The sequence below is a fragment of the Canis aureus genome, chromosome 4, assembly GCF_053574225.1.
Source record: "Canis aureus isolate CA01 chromosome 4, VMU_Caureus_v.1.0, whole genome shotgun sequence".
NCBI classification, from domain to species: Eukaryota; Metazoa; Chordata; class Mammalia; order Carnivora; family Canidae; genus Canis; species Canis aureus.
The window spans coordinates 77292569-77316929 of NC_135614.1; the positions used below are offsets into that span (position 1 = coordinate 77292569).

The window sequence follows — 24361 nt, forward strand, 5'->3', positions numbered from 1 at the left end:
AAATCTAAAATACACATTGTCAGAAACTAAAATGAAACTTTATGCAATAGTAAAAAAGCCAGATGTAAAACAGTCACTGATGTGCAGCAATAGGAATGTCTGGGGAAATTATTAACAGAGACCTGTTGGATCCTATACTTTTTCTAGTACAGCACTACTCAGTGGGGCTCCATTACTCCGGCAACATGCAGTGGTGCCAACGGTCTCCTTCATCTGCTGACCACAGACAAACGATGCCTGTCTGGCCAAATGTAACTTCAGAAGTCACTGGCTTACCACAGTAGTTCATGAACTTGTCAACAATCCCTATATCATCCAATCATTTCACTTTGGACTCCATCATTTTTGGTTTGTTGCCTCTGACCTCTGGAACACCTTTTTTCTCTTCTCCATTCAGAAATAACCTCCCTGTCCTTCAAAGTCTCTCACAGCTCCACTATTTCCAAAAAGCCATCCTTGAGAGTCAGTGCTACTGACAAGATGGCAACTTTCAACACTTCCAGTACATGAGGTCCTACGGCCTAGTGGATAGCCCCAAAGGGAAAAAATTCAGGGATGTGCTGATGGCTGTTGTCCCAGCTTGCATCCCACACTAGCACATGGGTCAGCCCTATGGCTGCCTCCCTGGGCCTAACAAAGTAGCTGAGAAACTAGAGCAGAATGGTGGCTTGATTTGTTCTTTCCATGAAAGATATGCCATGGCTACTAGGGTCTTGAAGATATGGGATAGTGCTCCACCCTCTCCCAGTACAGAAAAGCTGTGAAATCCTTTCCCCAAAGCAACAGGGACCATAATCAGAGTCTAGAAATAAGAAAGTTGATTTGGCTTTAGCCTAAATTAGTAAAAGCTTAGCCAACCCATTACTAGTTGCACCATCATTTCCACCCTGTCCTACCACCTTTTTGTTAAACAGAGTATGTTAAGTGTGTTTCACAGAGGGTATGACGATACCAAATATACAGTCCTTTCTCATTTTTAAGTGCTTTTAGAAACAGAACTTGTGGCAAGGAACACATAAAACTATGATCATGGAGAAAGAATAATGACCTAATATATACTCTTGACAAAAGAGCTAAAGACAGTTTTCATTAACAGCATTCACATGCTCCCTTCATACCCCTGCCCAACACACACACACATGGTTAAATGCAAAATAAAACACATATCTAATAAGAAGGCTTCAGAGGGCAGGAATGACCAATCTTTAATACAGCCCCCAACTATGCTAGTCAAGAAATGGATCTTCTTTTTCATTTTTATCCAACAGCATGAGTGTTTCCTCTATAACTGAAAGTAGGAACTCTAAGGGGAGAGTTCAAAGAAGTCCATGCAAGTTTCCCTGCTCTGGAATTTCTTGATCATCTAATGAGGAGTTCAGAGGTACACAAAGGAAGGCACAAACAGGAAGGAAGAGGCAGATGTTATCTGAGTCCATTGTACAACTGTCAGTATTACATCTAGCTGCCCACAGCTGAAAGCCGTGTTCAATTACAAATAAAGTCAGTGTCTAAAGTTTATGAGGCTAAAGCTGATGCTGGCAGAAAATCAACAGGCCAACGTAAATATAATAATATTAAGCATATTTTCAGCTGCTTCCTTACAGTTTTCCTTGGGTATCTAATATACACGTCAGTATGGTCAAAAGAGGACTTTGCCTCTGTCTTGCTCCTGGCTTTCTCACCTTCATGGAAAAAGCACCATCACGCACTCAGGCTAAAGAGGATTTGCAAACTAAGAGCTCACAAGTTATCTTTGATCCCTCCTTCTACTTCCTATACCCAAACCATAAACAAGATCTGCAGGTTCTACTTGTAAAACATATCCACATCCATCTAACTTCTGCTTCTTCCTGTTAATCACTGCAGTTGAGCCCACCAGCATCTCTAGCTTGGGTTATCACAGTAGCCTCCAATCTGGTCTCCCTTTTTATTCTTTGCTTCCTACAATCCCCTATTCTCCATTGTACATCTAGGGTGACCTCTTTTTCTTTTTTCTAAAAGGATTTATTTATCTATTTTAGAGGGAGAGACAAAACATAAGTGGGGGCAGAGAGATAGGGAGAAAGAGAGAATCCTCAAGTAGATTCCCCACCGAGTGTGGAGCCTGACGTGGGGCTTGATCCCAGGACCCTGAGATCATGCGTGACCTGAGCTGAAATCAAGAGTCGGCCACCTAACCAATTGAGTCACCCAGATGCCTCTCTAGGGCGAACTTTTAAAATACATACATTATGATACATTTAGCTTAAACCTTCCAACAGCTCCTACTAGGCTCAGACTGAGGTTGGAATCTTTGAGATGGCGTACATAAACCTCTACCCAAATCACCTCCCTGTGGTCTCCGCATCACTCACTGTGCTTCAGTCTCTCTGCCTCTGAAACACTCCATCACTCATGCCCAGGGAAGCTTCTTGCTCTGGCTCCTCCCTGGAAACAGCCCACCCCTAGATTTTGCAGGGCTACCCTCTCCTAACACTCAGGGTTCAGCTCAAACATTGCCTCTTGAATGAGGTCCTCACTGATACCAATTTCAGTTAACTCCCCACCAGGACACTGCCCAGACACCTTTCACTTTACTGCTTTATTTCATTTTATAGTACCTGTTGTCACCATCTACCATTCTGATTCATTTATTTGCTTATTTATTGCTCGTGGCCCCTTATTTGTGATAAGTGCTGCGGGACAGGAAATTCGTCTCTCATTTATCAATGGGTTCTCCAGCAACTAGAACAGTGCTAATACATAACAATATTGCATAAATGCCACAGAATTAATAAATATAGGATGTTTATACACTAATCTTACAGTTTTTCAGAAGTTATTGAGAGTGACATTAAGAGGCTCGCCCAGATGGGAAACCTGCATGTTTGCCAGTGTTTAGCGTGTGAACACCCAATCCAGTTGTGGAGACGATTGAGTTCTGAAACAGATCCTGTCTAGACAGATGGCTCAAGCCTTTGCTTCCTTTTACATTGGCTTAAAGGGCAATGAGACTCTGTCAGCATGTTGAGAAAAAGCCAAACCACGCAAAACTGGATGCTATGGACTTTTGTATTAATGTTGTCAAAGTGCTACCCTTTCCTATAAAACTCCAATTACTGGGTGAGCTCACACATACATCTCATCATAGTAGCCAAAATAAGAAAAAAAAGAAAAAAAAAAGGATTTATTTACAAAACAGAGGGGTACATTAAAAGGAGCTGTCTTGGCGGCATTTAAATGACCTCATCTTCTGCTGGAACCAAAAATAATATTTCACAATAGCATCTTTTCTCCAAATGCGAGAAGAAACATCATCCAACTAGAATTTTACTGCAGTAAATCGTCTGGCTCTAGTTGCAAACTTAGATTCTGAGACTGTCTCCATATCCCTTCTTATTTAGAATGATCAGTAAGAAATGAGAAGATGTGTGTGATCAAGGTCAGAGCTGAAGTTCCTAATCATCAGACCAAAATCATCAGTTTATAGGTGAGGAAATGGAAGCTCAGAGGAAGAACATGGCACCCTGAAGGCCACAGAGCTGGGGATGGAAGAACTAGGGCTACAACCTGGTGTCCCACCTCTTAGGCCTGGAGCTCTTGGGTGCCTTCGGTAATGAGCATCTACGGAGCACCTGCAGGTACAAGGCAGTGAGCCAGAACACAAAGGCAAATAAGGTCCCCGCCTTTAAATCCTACTGGGGACACAAGAAGCTGCATGGTAGTTGGAATATGTGGGATTCATGCATTGATGAAGAAGGGGGAACTGCAGGAGCCCAAAGTGGAGATGCCTAAAGGCCAAACAGGTGGCAGGAGGCTCCTAGAGGTGTGTCATGGTGTTTGGTCCCCCAGAAATGGAAGACGTTAAGCCACACAGGGGAGAGGAGAAGAAACATGATAGTAAGAGCAGCATCTGCAGAGGCTCAGAGGAGATAGTAAGCACAGTCCTTTGGGAAAAACCGTGGCTAATTCAGCCCAAACTGGGGAGGAAGAAAGCAGTGAGAGACGATGGCAGAAAGTTAAGCAGGATCAGACAGTGAAAGGCCTTGCAGGCTTCACCAAGCTAAGGAGTTGGGGTAGAAGATAAGGTGACCCACCCAAAGGGCTTACACTGCGGGGTGTGAGTGTGCACACACACGCTTGATGCAATCTCTTTAGAAAGGCCTCTCTGGTTGCCGGGAGGACAGTGGAGGATGGGATGACAGTGGACAGCGGGATGGGTAGCAGACACTATGACCACCTATGTGGGAAATGAAAGCAGTGTGGCCCCAACAGAAAGCTGCGGGAGAGGGAGAGAAGAGTGGGGCAAGCAGGGAGACCAGAAAGCCCAGGGTGGGGGGCTCAGGAGAGAGGTGCAGGAGCAGACACCGAATTAGGAGAGACACTGCCACATAGAAGGATAGAAGTTCACCCAGGGACCATGGGGGGCTTCCTAGAAGAGGACCACCATCATGTTGTTTCTGCTTGATGCAAACATCAGGGACTACCCAGGAGATGTCCCGGGTGTGACTCTCCTTCTGAGCTTCCTTTTCCTACAGATTTAGACCTGGAGCAGCCTTCCTGAGGTCTCTGCAGACCTCTTGCACCGACCCACTCAGCCTTCCTGAGGTCTCTCCTGAGGGTCTAGGGAAGAGGTCTGATACTGTCCAGGGTGAACTACAAGCGTTAGAGTGAGACCACAAATGGACCCATAGACACACATGCCAGGTATGAATAGATTTGCCCAGTTGGCAAACGGTAGGATTTTCTTTTTCACTGTTATGTGACTAACTTGTATTTATTTTTTTTTACCACACTGCTTACAAAAATACACATCTGTAGTAAACAGGCTTGCAAGAACTCTCCCCTTAGATGAGTAATGATCTTCACCACACGGGGAGTAAGGGACTCTGAACTCAGTTCTAAAATTGCTTCTCTATGTCCTAAGAGTTTTTTTTTTTTTTTTAAGATTTATTTATTCACGAGACATGTAAAGAGAGAGAGAGGCAGAGACATAGGCAAAGGGAGAAGCAGGCTGCCTGCAAAGAGACCGATGCAGGACTTGAACCCAGGACCCTAGGATCACGCCCAGAGCCTGAGCTGAAGCCAGCCGCTCAACTGCTGAGCCACCCAGACGTCCCTATGTCCTAGGAGATTCTTATATTTCGATGTTTAGACAATGGGCCCAACTTTTGTAGTTTAAAAGATTAATCTGGTTGCATATGTATTATTATATGTTAATATTTTATAGAAACATATGTTTTTTTTGTAAAAAAGATATTTATTATAGGAAATATGTTTCCTATGGTTCTGTTAAAGGGAAAGAGGATATAAAAACAAAGACTGAAGATTTATTTTCATGTAACAAATAACAGTCTATGAAAAAGAAGCATCTGACAAATAAAAATGGCCTGAATGATTATAAGCCTTTCTGTAATTTATTAAGTCTTTGTAGATATATTAAATCATTAACAAAGCAGAAACGGAACAATGCTGACATGTTTAATCTCCCATTATTCAAATGGAATGGAATTTTTTGCCCCAAGGGCTTAAGAGGTAAATACCTAGTTTTTCTTTTTCTGGAAATTCCATTTTAGCATGACCTTGGGCTCATCCTGGAGTAAAAATAAAAATCCACTCAGCTCAAGAAACTATACGACCTTCTGTGATGGTCTATTGGTTTCAATCTGGGTGCCACCTGGATGTGGGGGAAGCTGTGAAGACTTACTTCTTGCCAACTCTATCAATCTTGGGTAAATGCATCGAACGATGATGCTTCTGGGGTTGAAAAGGGTGCTAAAATATATTCATGCCTGAGAGGGTATGTGGCCCATGCTGACTTTCCAAGAAGGAAAGTATAAGTCAGGGTCAATACTCAGTCTATAGATTATGGACAGTTGTGAAGAATGCAAATTCCAGATGGCCGTTCTCGCCTTTCTATAGGCATGTAGCTTAAAAAAAAAAAAAAAGTCCCAAAGGCAAAAGATTTAGGTTTCATTTTTTATCACTGTTTCATTTATATCGTCCTGGACATTTGACCGTGAGTGGAAAAAAACAAGCAAAGAAAGTCTGATATGTGTAATGTTCAGATAGTCCAATCCAGAAATTCAAAATTTTATGTTATTGCCTTTAGTTGAGTAGAGAATAGTGGCCTCTTAAACATTTTCTTTAAAAAAAAAAATCATTTCCAAATTATTCCCACTGTGTCCTAGGCCAAATGAAAGCCTGCTCTTTGGACTACATATGAGATTCAATCTCTTTCGGTAACTTAAACCTTCAAAATGATTGAGAGAACCAACACTCCCTAACTTATTCACCCTAGGCTTTCTGTGTATCCATAATCTAATCATTAGAAGAAAAAGTCATATCCAAATAGAGTATTTATCAATAAGAAACACAGTATAATCTTTTTATGGCCCTTAATTCTTTTTTCTGGGGGACCATAAAGTTGGTAGAAAATCATTGATAGACACATTATTTTTTTTCTTCTCCTTCATTTACATATTCTATCTACAAATCATACCTCCTTCTGGGTAAGGCTTTATGAAGATCACTGAGATCCTCAGATAAAGGAACATGGTCCCCTGAGAGAGGGGTTATTTTAAATTCCTCTCCTCCCATTCTACAAATTAGGTATAACTGCAGAAATATGCATGAAATAGCCTTACTAGAAATTCTATTCATTGCCAGGGTACCATTTCAGCAGCATGCGAAGCTGAACTTGATACTTCTTCTGTGCCCATTTTCTATCTTTCTAACTTTCTCTTTCATCCTAAAAGGGTGTCTACTGGAGAGACTCAGAGAGGAAACCAATCAGAAACCACGGAGTAGGTTACTACTTCATTAGGAACCCACAAGAGTATCTGCCAAGAGGATTCTTGGAAGGAACATGCTCACCCTAAAGAAACGTCACTTCAAGAGAGAGAATGTTGGTTAGAATGAAAGAGGCAATTTGAGGCTAGAAATGTACCCGTTACCCATCAGAGTGTACCACATCTGCTTTGCCTTTAAGGAAGACCAATCCTGACCATCACAGCTGGATATCACAGTATCAGACATTTCTGTGAAATTTCCGAACTTCACTGGAATTCAGCAATTTAATAACATGAACCCATAAAAATGTCACTGGTTTTGCAGTGTTAAAAATAAAAGCAGATGCTTCTCTGCACGTTGAACATCCTTCCTGTGTAATACTGAGGCTTGAATGTTCATGCTATCAGCTGCCACCGGGAATTCTTGGCCTTGCTGTGGCAATTCCACTGGTGTTGGTAGTGATAAATAATGATGCAGTTCAAGTTCTTTATCTGGACCTCATATGACTCAAATTATACCACAGAAGTCTTGGATTTTCCACTTAGGATCACTCAACCAGCTCTTTATTTAAGTAGGATAAAATGACTTAGATTTTTTGTTGTTGTTATTATGTCTTCTGACCATCTATCACAATACATGTGTTGGCCTCTAAATACAAGGCCACCTTAGTTCTATTTTCTAAGCCTTAAAAGCAACTTCAACAGTATTTCTTTAAAAATTCAGGTTCTATAATCAAACCAAAGCTTACCCGTGCCAGGCAGTCACTTGATTGGAAGTCTGTCTTCCCGGACTTGGAGAAGCGACGTTTGTCATTGTTTGTGGGTAGAGAAGCATCTGTCTTTGGAATTCTAGGCTCTGTCCCTCTGTCTGCTTCTGAACCGTCTAGATGGGATCCAGCCAGTTCCTTGAGAGATTCTGGGCCATTTTCGAGCTCGAGAGCATGACCATTTCCAAGGTCAGGGTCTGGGCCATTGTCCAGCTCCGAGACAGGGTCATTTTCCAGCTCACAGCCAGCACTGCTCTTGGGTTCTTCAGTGGCCTTGTGGGTAGGAGGCTTGGAGATGACCCCAAACTTCCTTGCTCTTTTCCCTTTCTTCACAGTTTGGTCACCCAGCTCCAGGGTAGGTGTCTCCGCTGGTTCAGTGCTGCTGCTCCCGTTGCCATTATAAGGAGACTGGACTTTGTGCTTGAAGCGACGCAGCATGATCAAGTAGATGAAGCCGCCATTCCAGCACTGCTCGGCCAGGTAGCTGCAACAGACACAGGGGGCCGGTTAAAACCCTCCAAGATCTTTCCTGACCGCTGCTTTGGGAGGGCCCATTCGGCAGCCTACACGGTGTGTTAGCCACCTGGCCACGCAGCCGAGGTACTAAGCTTCCGAGAGAGGCTCACTACTCATCCTTCCCATCTACATAATTGTTGATGCTAAAAACAACCCCAAAGAAACCCAAACCCCCATGAACTAGAAACTACTAATGAAAACACCCCAGGGTAGGCAGTTAGAAATGGATTTTTCTATCCGCAGAGTCAATCCTAACATACGATTTGAAAACAATAATGATTTCAACAATGTCTTGCATCAGGGTTACGTGAGCCTCCCATTCATATAGTTTAAAAAACGAAAAAAAAAATGTTTTAAGTAAGCAATGCCCAATGTGGAGCTTGAACTCGTGACCCTGATATCAAGGGTCTCACGCACTATGGACTGAGCCAACCAGGCAATCCTCCATTCATACAGTTTTGCCGTAATTACTCAGCAAGTCCCCGGGGTAAAGAATAGCTGAAATGGACTGAGAGGAATGTAAAGTTCTGCTCTTTGGATCAAAATATCAACTGCACAACAACAGGAACCTCTGCCTCAGAGCATTAGAGTGAAAAAGAGGGTGAAAAAGCATTAGAGTGAAAAAGAAGAATAGAGGGTGGAGGGGCGTTGGCTGGTACCAAGATGCAACTGGTAAATGAAGGATGCTTAGCCCGAAGAAGACAAGCCAGGCTTGGTTGCATTTCATGTATTTGAGGAGTGCCAAACACTCAGAAGCAGGAAATAATATAAATGAGACGATGCATGTGAAGCCTGACACACAATAACTACTCCAGATCTTAAGGAATAACCGTAAATAGAACATCAAACGAGATAAGTAATTAGTGGTGTTCAGGACCATTAAAGCTTTAGCAAAGAAAACACACTTGCTCAAAGTCAGGAAACCAGGCTGGGCTAGACCCTCCACTCATGGCACCCAAGATAAGGAAGCACAAACCCCAGATAAACCCAGGAAAATGCCTTCACCATGGAATGTTGCCACATTCTACACATCACCCGGTCACAAGCAAAGAATGTCAACAACCAAATCCTTAATGAGTTGGATCTGCTTCCGGTCTTCATGTGCCCACAAAGAGGAGGTCTGGGGCTTTGTTGCCTACATCCTCAAAAAGTGAAAACCTGAGAACTTTTTCAAATGTACCAAACTAGCTGTTCTCCCTCCAGGCCTGAAGCTCAGACCTGAGAGCTGGGGACAGTCAGTATGCAGGAAGGGACCAGGTTGTAAGGAGAGGTGACCAGCTGTGTTTGAAATGTACTAAGTTCTGGGCCAAAGGCATGTATCTATCACCCATACCTAATGGTCAGGTTAATGCCAGGACAGTGCCAGTCTCACTGAAGAAGGGAATAATTCTCAATTTTTACCATGGAGTAGAGTGAACAAGAGAAAATGGGTCCTCAAACAATCATCACAGTTAATAAAAACTTTCATTGATCCTGATCTATAAACCATGGTAATGAACTTACACATAAAAGCCAGGCAGATAAAAGGTACCACACAGACCTTGGATTGTTCCATGCAATACACTGAGATGAACAGGTAAAGAGCAGCCTACTAGAGTCTAGTAAATTAAAATTAAACTGGTTCTCAGCACAATTTTTTCTACGATGTTTAGATTTCATTTTCCTGAATTGTGTATTTTTTTTCCCACCCTGGAAAAATTTCTGTAAAGGTATAAAACCTTAAAAGTAGCTATTAGCTAGGCTGTAGGGGTTCCTTTGAGCAAATCACTACTTTTAATGTAAGACATATGCCAGATGTTGTGAAAAACAGTGAAGGGACAGTAAAAACAGGACCAGGGGGGAGGGTCAAGACACCCAAGTCCTCATTCTGGCTTTGGCCCAACCATGTCAGACAATGGTGATTATACCAAATTTCCATCAACCTGTGAACGGACAGACAAAATGTAGTATTATCCCTATAATGGAATATTATTTAGCAATAAAAAGAATGAAGTATGTGCTATAACTTACGTGAAGCTTGAAAACATGATGCTAGGTGAAAGATGCCAGACCACAGAAGGCCATATGTCATTCCATTTCTAGGACATGTTCAGAATAGGCAAGTCCACGGAGACAGGAAGTGGGTCAGTGGTTGCCAGGAGCCAGGGGGAAGGGAGAACTGGGATTGCTAACAGGTACAGGATTTTTGGGGAGTGACGGAAATGTTCTAGAATTAGTGGTGATGGTTGCACAACAAAGTGAATATACTCACTGAATTGTACATTTTAAAATAGTGAATTTTATGTGAATTATGTCTCAAAAAAATAGCAAAACGTAATAATTCTGGCCAAGTTTTGAGTTGCTTCTTTGAGCAGGTGCTCCTTAAGAACACCCTTTACAGAAGAAATTGAGGCTCAGAAATATTAGTTAATGTTCCCAGGTTCACATAACTGCCAAGTGGTCAACCTAGGCCCTCCTGCTTCCCAAACCCCCGCACACTGTGCATTTGTGATGTTTCAGTCACTCTAGTGTCCTCATCTGTAACACGAGGATGTTAAAATAAGTCGTCTCCAAGTTGCCTTTACAATTTGATATCTGTGAATACAAGTTTCTTGGGAAGACTTCTGGGGATTAAAGGAGCAGGTCATGGCAAAAGTACTGACCCAGTGCCCAGGACAAAACAGACCCTGGAAAAAACAGAAACATTCTTTTTATGTTCAGGTTGTCCTAGGTCTCCTGGACATTTACTATCAATCTGCAAAAAAATCTTACCTGGAGAGGCAATTTCTTTACAATTGCTTTTGGGATTCTATCTTTTGCATAAAAACTCTGAGCATTTTGATGGGTGCAGAGACCTTCTTTTTAGTACCAAAAAGGCAGGCCCACTGACTCAGAGTATAGGATCTTGACTATTTCTACTCGCATGGAAGCTCCAAGAACCTTGTGACTGGAGATTATTTTATTGTTTCTGCAAGATCTATGCTCAACAAAATGACAAAGCAAGAGGCGTTTATCTTTAGTTTGGCACCATCTCCCTATCGTCTCCTGACTTCCTAGCAATAAATAAGGTTCTGACACCTCGGGGAACTGTATGACAGGTTACTTTATTCCTTCCTGGACACTGAATCTTCTAAGGTCATCCCGAAGACAAAGTGTAAGGAATGAACTATGGATACTGCAGCAACTTGGTGAGAAAGACTTTTAGGCAGGGGGTAGTTTTCTTGTAGTTCTTCTAATCACCTTATACGTAATGCCTCCTCATTCCCTATCCATCCGTACTGAAGTGACTTACCTAACTTTTCCAGCACTTTCCTAGCTAATTCATACTTCCAAATCCCTGTTTCCATTCAAAAGAATTCCTACCCACCCCCCCATTAGAATCTTTAAACTTCAAAGTCAGTCTTTGAGAAAGAAGAAATGGAGTATAATCCTGGTCCAGAAAAGTAAGTCTCCTCTTCAACAATAACTGGTAAAATGAACCTTTTAGAAGCTTCTCTATCATATAATTATTTTTTGGTTTCGTCTCAAAATTTGAAACTGTCCTCTGGCATGTAAAGTTATTCAATTCAATTAAAATTTATTTGATCTTGACCGTCCCAGGATGGTCTTAAAATAAATGAGGAAAGACAAGCAAATCCAGAAATGACATTCCAAATTTGAGCCTAGAACCTCTCCCTGAAATGTGTTGAGGTTCCTCACTTCACTTGGTCTTTGCAAGCAGCTTTTGTGACCAAGTCTCTTCCCACCTTCCTTTCCCCTCAAAATGTGCTTTAACCAAAAAGAAGTTTTGAGAACTTCCTCTGTTTCTTGATGCTCTATCATAATTCTGGAGTCTGGGCTCTCCAGGGGTGGGAGGTCTAGGAAGGGTTGGCAGGTGAGGTGGAGCTAAGAAAAGCTAGAGGGATAAAGCTGCCTGGAGTTTAAAGATCAAGAACAGGGAGATAGGAGATAAGAGAGACACAAAGACAGATAGATGTTGGAAGGCCAGCAACACACATTATTTATCCATCAGTTCTATCAAAAGAAGGCTTGAGGCAGCTGTGCAATTTTGATATTCTAGATTGTTCCACCAAAGTCCTCAGAAGAAGCAATCTTCAGGTTCCTTTGAAAATCATCTTGGGGCAGGGGTGCCTAGGTGGCTCAGTCAGTTAGGCATCTGCCTTCAGCTCAGGTCATGGTCCCAGGGTCTGGGATTGAGCCCCACATCAGGCTCCCTGCTCAGCGGGGAGTCTGCTTCTCCCTTTCCCTTTGTGTTCTCATTTGTTCTTCTCATTTTCTCTCTCAATAAATACATCTTTTTGTTTTTTTAGGATTTTACTTATTTATTTATTCCTGAGCACACAGAGAGAGGCAGAGACATAGGCGGAGAGAGAAGCAGGCTCCACGCAGGGAGCCCGATGTGGGACTCGATCCTGGCACTCCAGGATCCCACCCTGAGCCACCCAGGCATCCCTCAATAAATAAATCTTTAAAAAAAAATCATCCTGGGCATTTGGCCATCAATTACTGATGGCTGTGCCCCCACAGACGGGTGCTGCTCAGCAGAACCATTGGGGTATACGTGTGCGTAATTCAGAGTAACTTGGATCGCCACCCCCGGGCATTGGCCTGTACCACAATACCATGGAAACACTGTAAACTGAGACAACACTGAAGAATTCTAGAACTCAGACTTTTCTGAAAAGCAGACATTCTTACTTCAACTGAGTAAGTCAGGTCCCCAGTACAGACAATAGGAGAACAAACACTGAATGCAAGACGTTTCTAGATGAGTTCCTATGACCGGGTATGAGTTTTACGGAATGGGACCAACTGCTAATAGCCACTCTAACACACAGGACGAACGGAGATCAATTGTTCTTGCCCATGATTGCCTCTTGCCTAAGAGGCAAGGGGAGGCTAAAAAGCTGTTTGTGGTCCTTTGAAAACCTGCTAAGCCTAATTAATCCAGAGGGCTGTCTGAGGTTGTAAATCTGTAGGTTCCCAGAGAAGAACGTGTTGAGAGGAAGTGTTAAATATATACAGATCAGTTTTCCAGTGAAGTCTTGGCTGGGAAACGGAGGGAGGCAAGTTCGGACAGCAACATGAGAGAGGGTGGGAAGATGACAAGCACTTCCTGGAGAACCAGATTCCCCAAGGGCAGTCTCTCTCAGGTGCTGCCTCCAGCTACCTTGAATTGTGGGCTTCTCCTGGATTCCACAGCCCTCCCTGGAATGAGCCAAACTTTTTTTGGGGACTCTGTAGGCAGAATTTGGGGGCTGTATGTTGTACTAAGAGTGACTGCTACCCCTGTGGGCTCATACTGGGGTATGAAAATAAAAATAAATCCATCTACATCTTTGCTAGGACAGTGAGAGAGAAAGTCAGCCCTGATTAGACGGAGGAAGATGGGGCTCAGGCACCAATAAGGTACTGAAAATAGACCAGAGTCTATCTAGGCTTAGAGTATAAGTGAACAGATCACCATATTCCAACTGCTGGGTGAGGGAGGTGACCGATGCAGCCCAGTTCTGCTGATTGTCACCTCCTCATCCAGCATTAACAGCTGGGGGGCAGCAACTCTTCCCTCTTCTCCCTCATCTGGAGTCGAGAATATGAATATGTGAATCTGTTCTCTTGTTATAAAATCTGTATTTAATTATTTTTTATCATACAACTTGGCTTGGGAAACACAAGTTGATAGTGATGAATAGGGTAAATATTTATTCAAGATTTTTTTCTAACCTATGATACAATATTAGCCATTGAAACCCAACCCAAATTACCAGCTACCAAAACTTGCTACCACCCCTTGGCTTAGCAGTAAAATTTAAATCATACCCATCTATACACCAGGACAGAGACCCTTGTTGTCCTGAAGGGAATTGGGGCAAATATCCTGAAACTCTGGCTACTGCTATTTCTATGAATAATAAACTGTCTTTCATCTTTGATCCAAGAATCTCATGCTTTCTGCCGGCATTCAGGAAACTGTGGCAGGCCAACTTGGTTAGCTTACTAGTAGAGTAAAATCATAGTTCTTGGCATATAGCAGGATGATACACAGAGTGACTCAGTTTATAATTGGTCCTGTTCCCCAACTTCGAACTTATCAAAGGAGCTTAATGATATATTTTTTCTTGACACCAGTGACTGAGAAATAAAAATAAATAAGCATCTTAAACAAACCAATACTGAATCTTTCTTGAAGGCATATCAGACAGGGGTGAAATTATACTAAGAGGAGTAAGAAAGAAGGTGCATGTTCCTACCCTCTGATTATTCTATAAACACAGATTAAATTCAGGGCATCAGCCTCAAAGGCAGAAGCCACATTTGTGTTCAGCAGTGTTAGGTGCACTCCCTCTGCCCTTGCCCTACTGGAATTCCATTTCCTGCAACTGCTGGCTGTAATTTCCATTTCTTGCAGAAGCAGAGCTGGTTCTCCTTCTGTTTCCTGCTAAGAGCTTCTGGATGTAAAGGGATTGGGGTGTCAGAGACACTGTAGAGAAAGACTGGATAAAAAGCAGCTATCTCGTGTGATTAATGGAAAAAAATTGTTATGCTTTCCAAGCAATAAGGTATCACTGATTTTCATATTTATCTTAAAAATTCACATCTCAAACTAACAAGCGTGGTTTAAATAGCCCTTGCTAGGATGCACGTGCATACGCTTTCAACTCCACTATAGCTTAACAGAAAGGATGCAAGTTGTGGTCCTTTCTAACATATGACAACAGGTTTACAGGAAGTTCCAGTTTTCTTCAAAAGTTTTCATGTACCTTATTTCTATACAAATCAATAAAAGATTTTTTTAAAGCAATCATATACCTTTTTGAAAAAAGAAACTCAGAAACTAAACTAAGTAGAAAATGTCTGATCGCTGATGAGAACAGACCTAATAAAACATCCTGCAGAGATAGAGATACTGGCTCATAAAAGAGAACTTTCAGGCTTCTCTTTGCAACTGATTTCATTTCTTTATTAAATTACTGTGAATGAATCAGGGGTTCTTATAACTATGTGAGATCAACTCGCAGCCTATACAGAATCAAATCAAAACTCCAGCCACATAGCTTCACTAAGTCATCCTGATAATGGTCCCATTTTCGCCGGGGTGCAGAAGGAATGCTGGGAAAGTCAGACTTTGCTGTGCATGCATGAGTCAGTTTCACCTCATGAGTGGAGTGATGAGCTCAGAAAATGTACTTAGTGGGGTACCTGGGTGGCTCAGTGGGTTAAGCGTCTGCCTTCAGCTCAAGTCATGATCTCAGGGTTCTGGGATCAAGCCCCACATTGGGCACTTTGCTCAGCAGGGAGTCTGCTTCTCCCTCTCTCTCTTTTTTTTTTTTTTTTTTAATTTTTATTTATTTATGATAGTCACACAGAGAGAGAGAGAGGCAGAGACATAGGCAGAGGGAGAAGCAGGCTCCATGCACCGGGAGCCTGACGTGGGATTCGATCCCGGGTCTCCAGGATCGCGCCCTGGGCCAAAGGCAGGCGCCAAACCGCTGCGCCACCCAGGGATCCCCTCCCTCTCTCTCTGCTTTTTCACTCCGCTCATGCTTTCTCTCTCAAATAAATAAATATATTTTTTTTAAAGTGAAGGAAGTCCTTCTTTTTATTTTATTTATTCATGAAAGACAGACAGAGAGAGAAGCAGGCTCCACGCAGGGAGCCCAACGTGGGACTCGATCTCGGGACTCCAGGATCATGCCCTGGGCTAAAGGCAGGTGCTAAACCGCTGAGCCACCCAGGGATTCCCTAAATATTTTTTTTAAAAAGAAAATGTACCTGGGAACTCATCACTTTTTTCCTTTATGACATTAAAGCTGTTTATTACTACTTGTTCATTACAAATTCATTCATGCATTCATTCATTCAACAACAAATAATTGAATACCTATTATATGCAAGCACTGTTAGAGATTTGGGGGTACAGCAGTGAACAAAATGATGCCTGTCTTTGTGAAGCTTACTATCTAGTAGGGGGAGATAGGCAATAAACAATAGACCCGTTCAAGCATCCAACTATATCATATGTTAGAAGGTGAGACGTGTTATGGAAAACAGAACACACTGAACAGGATAAAGAGGATCAAGCATGCCAGGAGTTGGAAGAGCCAGGTTGAAATTTTAAAATGCTGTGCCTAAGGTGGCCCCACTGGGAAGAACACAGTGAGCAGAGACTTGAAGAAGATGAAAGAGTTGGCTGTGCCACTGCCTAGGAGAAGAGTGTTCCAGACAGAGGGAAGAGCCAGTGCAATCGTGGTAAACTGGAAGGCTGCCTGGTGTGTTTAAGGAACAGGAGTGTCTGAGAGAAGGAGCGAGTGAGAAGGAGAGCAATAGGAGATATGGTAACAGGGACGGGTTTAGGGAAGGCTGCACAAGCTGCCGTAAAGACTTTTGTGTGAAATGGTGAGTTGTTTAGTGTGAAGCAGGGGAATAAGGTGACATGTACTATGTTTTAAAATGATCGCCTTTGTTCCTGTGTTGAGAATAGGCTGTGGTAGAGGCAAGGGTAGAAGGAGGGAGACTGGATGGAAGATCATCTTCAGAAATTCCAGCAAGAGAGAAGTTCAAAGTTAGAGTAGCCGTGGAGATGGTAAAAAAAAAAAAAAAAAAAAAAGCCCAAATTATGATCTATTTTGAAGTCAGAGTCAACAGCCTGCACTTTGGGATCTTATACAGGGTGTGAAAGAAAGCGAGAGGTCATGTATGGTGTCTAAGTGGCTTTAGCAACTAGAAGCGGGAAGATGCCATCGTCTGAGCCAGTAGAGCAGCTTTTTGGGCTTGGGGCTCTCTGACCTGACCTGAATGCATAGATCCATCCTGGAATTAAGTTCTGGACATGCTGAGCTTGAGATGATCGTGTGGGCAACCTAAATATTTAAACCTGGATTTTGGAGCAGAGGACTAGTCTGGAGATAGAAATTTGGGAGGTGCAAGACTCTTAATAGTATTTTAAGACCCCAGAAAATAAATTCCTTTGGGTAGATTTTCTGGATCCAAGGTTCTTGCTGGTCAAGAGCGTATACAAGGGTTTCTTATGTAATTCTAATCCTTTCTCTTGAAAGGGGGTAACAATTTAGAATCCCAGCAGTAGTGTCCTAGAGAACTGTTTGTTCCTGAACACTGTCACTTTTTAATCTTTGCCAGCCTGATAGTCAGAACCTACTTCACGTCATAATTTGCACATCAGTGATGACTAATGAGGTCAAAATTCTTATTAGTCATTTGCTTTCTTTGAAAATTGCTTACTTATGCTCTCTGTTTGTGAAGATCTTCATCTTTGTACCCCCTACATTAGCATAGAGGCTGTCACTTAATAAGCACCATAATAGAAATGACGGGTCAATGAGAAGATCCCTTCTATTAAAAAATCTTTTTAAAAAAATGACTTTATTGAGACACGCTTTGCACAACATATAACTCATACATTTTAAATGTATAATTTAGTAATTTTAGGAAATTTACCAAGTGGTGGAACCATCACCATAAATCAGTTTTAGGACACTTTCATAACCCCATTAAGACCCCTCATGCCCATTACAGGTAATGCCCATTCCCCACCCCAGCCATCATTTTCTGTTTCTATAGGTTGCCTCTTCTGGTCATTTCATGTAAATGGAATCATATAGTATGTGGTCTTTTGTGTCCACAATTCCTTTTTACTAGGTTCTTAGTCACCACTCTACCTCCTTCTGCATTCTCTTTGCCATTTACCCCTTACAAAATCTTGACTCATGCAGACGTGGCCTTTTGATGATATGTCTCTCATTTTCCTTCAGGTCATACCCAATTGTCCTGAGGAAATAGCCCTCATGGACCTGCTAGCACCGTACCTATCCTGTCTCATATACCCTCCTGTCATATGGAAACCCCTGGTAGCCTCTTCTACCTTTACTAATTCTCATGTGACTGCACTTAAGTGGAGTATGCACTCCTTCCCATTTTCTCCCACTGTTTCACTGTTTTCCCAGATTTTCCCCCACTGTTCCACTGTTCTCATAAACCAACTCCACTTCAAAAGGAAATCTTTCCAGAGTGCCTGGGCGGCTCAGTCGGTTGAGCATTCAACTCTTGATTTCGGCTCAGGTCATGATCTCACGATTGTGGGACTGGGCCTCACTTCAGGCTACGCTTGATGGGGAGTCTGTTTGAGATTCTCTCTCCCCCTTTCCCTCTGCCCCTCTCCCTGCTGTTCTCTAAAATAATACACAAATCTTAAAAAAAAAGAAAAAAAAAAGGAAATCTTTCCTCATTAACAGTAACTAGGCAAAAGCTCCAAATACCATGCTAATGTAGTAGTATATACTATGTGTCATATGCTAATATATTCATGTTACTATGCATGCACATCAACAGCATTTCATTTTTAATTTTCTCCATGTTATTTTTGTCTCGGCCAGATTACCAACAATAGGTTATTACAAGACCCAGAGTCTTTTCTCTATTTCCTTTGCCTGGATTGGTGCTAATGAACCTTCCATAGCTCCTCTATCCCTTGTTCCCTGGCCAGTAAAAGACATTTCATATCACAGAGGTCTTTGCTAGGAGGTACCCTGAGAGCTGAAGATGGGCTAGGTCTGAGACACACAAAATACCTGTCTTGAGTCCAGCCTAACATCCAACCTCCCAGCCTTGCTTGGTGCATTTCCTATGGCAATTCCTAACCCTCCCTCCATGTGCTGATGTCCTTGGCCTTGCCTTGAAAGAGGGTATCATCAATGCTCAAGGATTACTGAAGCCAGACCGTGTCCTAGACATTATGTTCAGTTTGTTTTCTAGCTTCAGTGCCTCCAAGCCCTGAGAAACATGTCCAAGATGATGCAGGGACTCAGTTCCTTATCGACCCTGCCACCACTTCCATGTTCCTCCATGGTGAAAGATCCTGGAAGCCCTGAGAATTAGTAACACACATTCCCCCTTTCTTTACCTCCTCCCTAAAACCAACCAAATCTGAGGGTTCACAAACTCTCACACTGCACCATTCAAAAGGCAGCCACCCTCTTCTCCTTCCCCTTCCCCAAAGGTGATGCTAAAAGAAGGGAGACTTCTGTGGGTCTATGCATCTCAGAACGCACATGAAGCTACTCACACACTCATTCAAACACTGATGAAATGTCTGGACCTTCCAGTTCCCTCCCCTTTCAAGTGGCTCCAGCTCCATCTTGAAACAATTTCCCCCACTCGCCTCAATCCTTCCAGGGTCTGTTCCACTGGCTTGGCCAGAGCCTGCCCTCACCTCACGCCAAGGCTGGTTTCACTTATGTCAAAGCAGCTTCCATCAAGATAGTGGGCTTCTTTTCCAAATTTCTTTCACTGTTTTGAAGTCAGCAGAGAAAAGATACTTAAGAAATTGCAAAATGAGTACCTCTATCAGTGTGTTCCAGTTAATGTCACGCACTGTTCTTTTCTTGAATCTCTTCTGTACAGTGTACTGGGAATTTTTTAAAGCCTGATTTTCTTTTCTTCTTTTTCTTTCTTTTCCAAGGCTCTCTCACAGACAGGGCTGCACTGTACAGACCTCATAATCTACAAAGGTTCCTGTAGACTGGCTTTGTATAAGTTTTGCAACCTTCCTCGTTAAGCAAAAGATGCTCCTAAGAAGCTGGATTTGTTGGATATTTTCCCTCTTGTTCATCCATCTGCATGATCCTCTAGGACTCCTTTTGGTTTGGAGGGCTTCAATTACAGAAAAGCCAGATCAACAGAACTCTGGCCTAGAAAAACAGATAAGGCAAGCCCTTACAGATATGGACAGAATAATTTAAAAATCTGGGCTTCCAATCACTGTGCTCTTCATATTGACCAATTTTCTTAAAAATATTTTATTTATTTATTCATGAGAAACACAGAGAGAGAGAGAAGCAGAGGGAGAGGCAGGCTCCTGGCAGGGAGCCCGACGTGGGACTTGATCCCAGGTCTCCAGGATCACCCTCCGGGCCGAAGGTGACACTAAACCACTGAGCCACTGGGGCTGCCCATATTGACTGATTTGAACTGTGGCATCATTGAGTGTCTTTGTGGCACCTGGTTCTCAGTTATGTTCAGATGAAGAACATATGGAGGCATTTGTATTTGTCTACTGAGGTTTTTAAGATAACTGTAAGTTAAGCATTAAAGAAACCTTAAATATTGGATGTATAAGCATCAACGTTGATACTACAACGTAAAACTTGCTTTCAATGGTGTGTTTATACTAAAGGTCCAAAAAACTAACATGAGTTATAATAGACAAGGGGGAAAATACCAATAGAAGTTGTAACTCTATGCTGTGTACTGAGTTAACTGCACACGCACTTTACCTCATTTCAGTCTGAAGCAACCCTATTAAGGTTGATGTTATGAGTCACGTTTTAGAGAGGAGCAAACTGAGGCTTAGAGAGAATAACTTGCCCAAGGTCACAGAGCTGGCCAGGATGGAGCTGGGATTCAAATACCCATGGGATGGCAAACAAACCCAGCCAGTGACCTTGGGATTCACGGTGACAAAGCCTCCTCCTACTGTTGGGCATTAGGATTAGGTTTGGATGAAGGAAGAAGGCTATAACTGATAACAGCCAAAAGAAACCTCTTCCCACTTTACTATCACAAGGAATTACATTTTAGTGGTATGTTAACACCCAAAATATGTGCCGCACCCATCAGAAAAGAGCCCCAGGGAAAACAAGAGGAAGGCACATTAGTAGTTGGAGGGGTGGAGTAGCTTCTTGGGGTGTGGGTGGAAGTGGCCAGCTCTCATTCCACTTTTCAGGTATGAGCTGAGACAGTCCCTAAGAATTCTGGAAAAGTAGAGGCAATACTGGCTTAGATTAGCTAGAATCAGAGGATTTAGGAACACACCTGTCCCCTAGCCCAGTCAAGACCAAACAAAATGGCTAACATAAGATGTGCCCTGCAATGTTAGCCTCTCCTTCAGGTGTACTCTGGAGCTCAATCATCCCCCTCCCTTCCCACAGTACCCTCACTCCAGACCAGTGGTCCTCAGGCAGCATTATGCCCTGGACTCCTCTCCTTCCATGATGAACTGCCCGTCCAGATTGTAGGCAGTCTGTGTACACCTTCCGGCCATAAGCAAGAGATGCTGAATCCCATACTCATTGTTCCTGTGGATTCTGTGCAAGATAACATGCTATCAAGTGGTGATGGGCTGACATGGATCAGAATAAGGGAAAGGCAGGCAAATCTCTGGGCTGAAGTACCACTCAGCCCCTCAAGTAAGGACTTGTCCAGCTGGTGAGGAGTGTGTTAGCTCAAGACGTCCAGCTGTGATCTTCTGTGATCTTCATCAGACACTGGCTCGGTTTTCAAGTCAAGGTCATGCTGGGGCAATTTCTGGTCAATAGTGAGCATGATGGGATGGGGCAAAGAGCAGGACCCCCCAAGATTGGCCACTTTGGCCTGAAGATTATTTTGACTTAAAAAACAATCAAAACTCCGCAGATTCAGGAAAAGCTCTTTTACCTCCTCCACAACTGCCTAAAAAGAATTTAGATAGACGACCTGCTCCAGGAAGAGAGCCATCAGCAAGGCCTAGCCAGAGAACCTAGCAAGCCTTGTTTGATCAAAGCCTCTATGTCTCATTGTTTCTGAGTGGCCCAGCAAGCATCTGTTTACCAAACATTTACTGTTTTTCATCTTTCTGTGAATTGCATTCCCTACTTGCGAAATCCCAGACACTTACATCTCCTTCTCCTTAGTTCAGAATGACATATATACCTCATTTTGTGTCTTTGGAATGTCCATGTCTGTGTGGATTCCTGGTATGCTATTAAATTTGATTTTCTCCGATTAATCTGCCTCATGTCAATTTGATTCTTAGTCCAGCCAGAAGGACCTTGAGACAGGATATGCTTGCTACCTGACAATGAGGAGATGAGTTCTGGCCATTTCTACCCAGTGGGGGACTTCCCTGGGCACACTTTGCCTTAGAGCTTCCTGTTGGGTTCATGGACTTTGTCAGGTGGGCAGCATGGTGTGCGGCTCCCCTGCCTGAGCCTGCTTCCTCTCATTTTCTCTCATAGGTGTTATCCCTACAGACATTTTGCACTCTTAGCTCTAACTCAGCATCTGCTTCCTGGAGAACTCAATGTGAGTGAAGGCAATATAATGAGATTAACAAACTATTTCCCCAGAAGGAGATGATGGGAAATAACAGGAGCCAAACAAGGTCTGTTAGGGATGGGTAGGACTCAGCTAATCTGGATATAGAAGCAGCCAGCAGAGCATTCTTGAGAAGTCAAGCTGGATCAACAGCATTCACAAAGATTTCCTTTAAACTTGTTGGCTGGTAGCGGGAAAAACCAAAGGGCAAACGGCTCCTGCTGCAAAGGAGCTCCTTTGGATTAGGACTCTCTTTACTCATTACCTGAACAACTTCACCAAAATTCACCCCAGTATCAAGTATTTGGAGCAAGATTATGCTTGGTTCAGGTGTCAGCACGGCCACTCAGGCCTGTGGGCAGGACACTTAACCTCCGAGACTAATCCCTCAGCCCCATGCACCTATGGGGTCATGGGGAGGACTGAAGAGGATAGAGGACTAAGCAGGCTGGTTTCCTGCTTAGCACATAATAAATGCCAATGTTAGCTCTCTTCCCTCTCAGAAATTTGCTAGGTAATCATAGGTCAACCAGTTAGACTCGTTTGCTGCTATTGTCCAGTATGAAATCCCGGATAGGCAAACTCACAGAGAAGAGCAGTCAAAGCCAATTCTGTGGTCTGAATGGAGCAGAGAGAACCATAGTCAAGTCAGGGAAAAGGACTATCTAGAAAAATCAAATTCACAGTGACACGCAGAGAGTCAGAATGATTCTAAAACCAAAGATCTGAAAAGGCAGGGCAAATGTGCCTTAGACACAGAGCTCTCACAGAGAGGCATTTTGAGGGCCTCGTGGACCTCTGTCATTCCACTGAGGATGGGTGTGTGCGCTGTGGTGGATCAGGCTAGTATAGGAAATCAGCACCGACTAGGGCCAACTGCAGGCCATATTCTCTGCCAGAGAGGGATGAGACACATGTCTTTCAAAACACAGGCCTCTTGTTTTGCTTCCATGTGTCCATCTGGTTAGGGTCAGCCTCCCAACTCCCAGAGCAATTGCAAGCTTTCTGGCCTGACCTGAACTCTGAAGATGGTCCCAGAGGTCCTGGAACTGCCCCAGGACTCAGGGTGGAGCCTGGGAGGTTACCCATCTCAACCGAGCTGTGAGACGAGCTGACCCCTAATACTTTGTAAAAATATGTGGGCTGCTCACACTGACACAGGCAACTGCCACAATCAAATCAGATGCACGTGTATGCGAGGAGACACTGCCTCCCTCAGCATCCACTCCTCCCTGACGTACCTTTCTGCCATTTGTCACAGATATCTGGGCAACAACCCTCTCGTTTCATTCAGCTACCTCCTTTAAAAGGGCTTCTTTGACTTTTCTGAGGCAAGGATTTCAAAAGCCCAATTGTTTTAATATTAAATGTTTCAACATATTACAATGCCATTAGACAGTGAACATTATGAAATTTTTTAAGTGTCTAGAGAGGGTCGCTATAGACACATGGTTTCAACTCTAGGGGAAAACACTCCCAGCATGAATAGCCGGCTCCTCTGTTTTCATATGAGGTGCAAACAGGTGCGGGTATTTGAGTCACAAGCATGTTTTAGAATATTAGGAACTCACTTTGTTACCAAGTGTTCTCAACAGGAAATAGCTGGCAGACGGCACACACTAAACTTGGAACCCTCCAACTTAGAGCAAGCGGAAAACATCCAAAAACAAAATCAGAGCCATGGGCTGCCTGGAAAAACAAACACCCCAAAAAGTTATTTCTTGAACTGCACACCAGGAAGAGTGTAATCTGTAAGAATCTGGAAGCAAGAGAAACAAAAGCATTGACCAAAGGACCTTCTCGAATCTCTGGGGGGGGAAACCATGAGAGTTTTCCAATGTGGCATTGTTCCGCTTACACTCAAACATTTCTCACAGATAAAGGGCTATCTTAACTTGTTTTGGCTTCCCAAAGTGAAGAGCAAACCACAGATTGGAGCTTTCTGAGGATGGCAGTGGTCCCAAGTCAGGTCGTCAGGGCACTCAATTCACCAGATACTTAAAGAGCTCCATGTGGGGCTCTGGGAAGACCCAGAACACCCTATTGTCAGAGAACACGGCAACTCTCAATAACTAGGATATTTTTTTTTTTTCTGTTGTTAACACCATACCTCTTTAGCTCTCGTCAGAGATTTCCTCCTCAAGAGACCGCAGTCTTTTAAAATTTGCTTTTATGGTCTACTGAGAGCATCAACCTGAGATTTGTTTACCCTCCCTGTCCAACTTCCTCAAAGGATTTACA

The 24361-nt window shown here is 43.1% G+C and overlaps 1 protein-coding gene across 5 annotated transcripts in view; it reads right to left on the bottom strand.

Annotated features, from left to right (window-relative positions):
* PDZD2 (PDZ domain containing 2) overlaps positions 1-24361 on the bottom strand; it is a 358446-nt gene that overhangs the window by 89267 nt on the left and 244818 nt on the right. For 4 of the 5 annotated variants that reach the window (XM_077896342.1, XM_077896341.1, XM_077896343.1 and 1 more), the window contains one exon: positions 7520-8021. In XM_077896342.1, the coding sequence (XP_077752468.1) occupies positions 7520-8021 (502 nt within the window). Of the gene's footprint in view, positions 1-7519; positions 8022-24361 lie in introns of those variants that run through there. The other variant, XM_077896346.1, reaches the window with a different exon arrangement.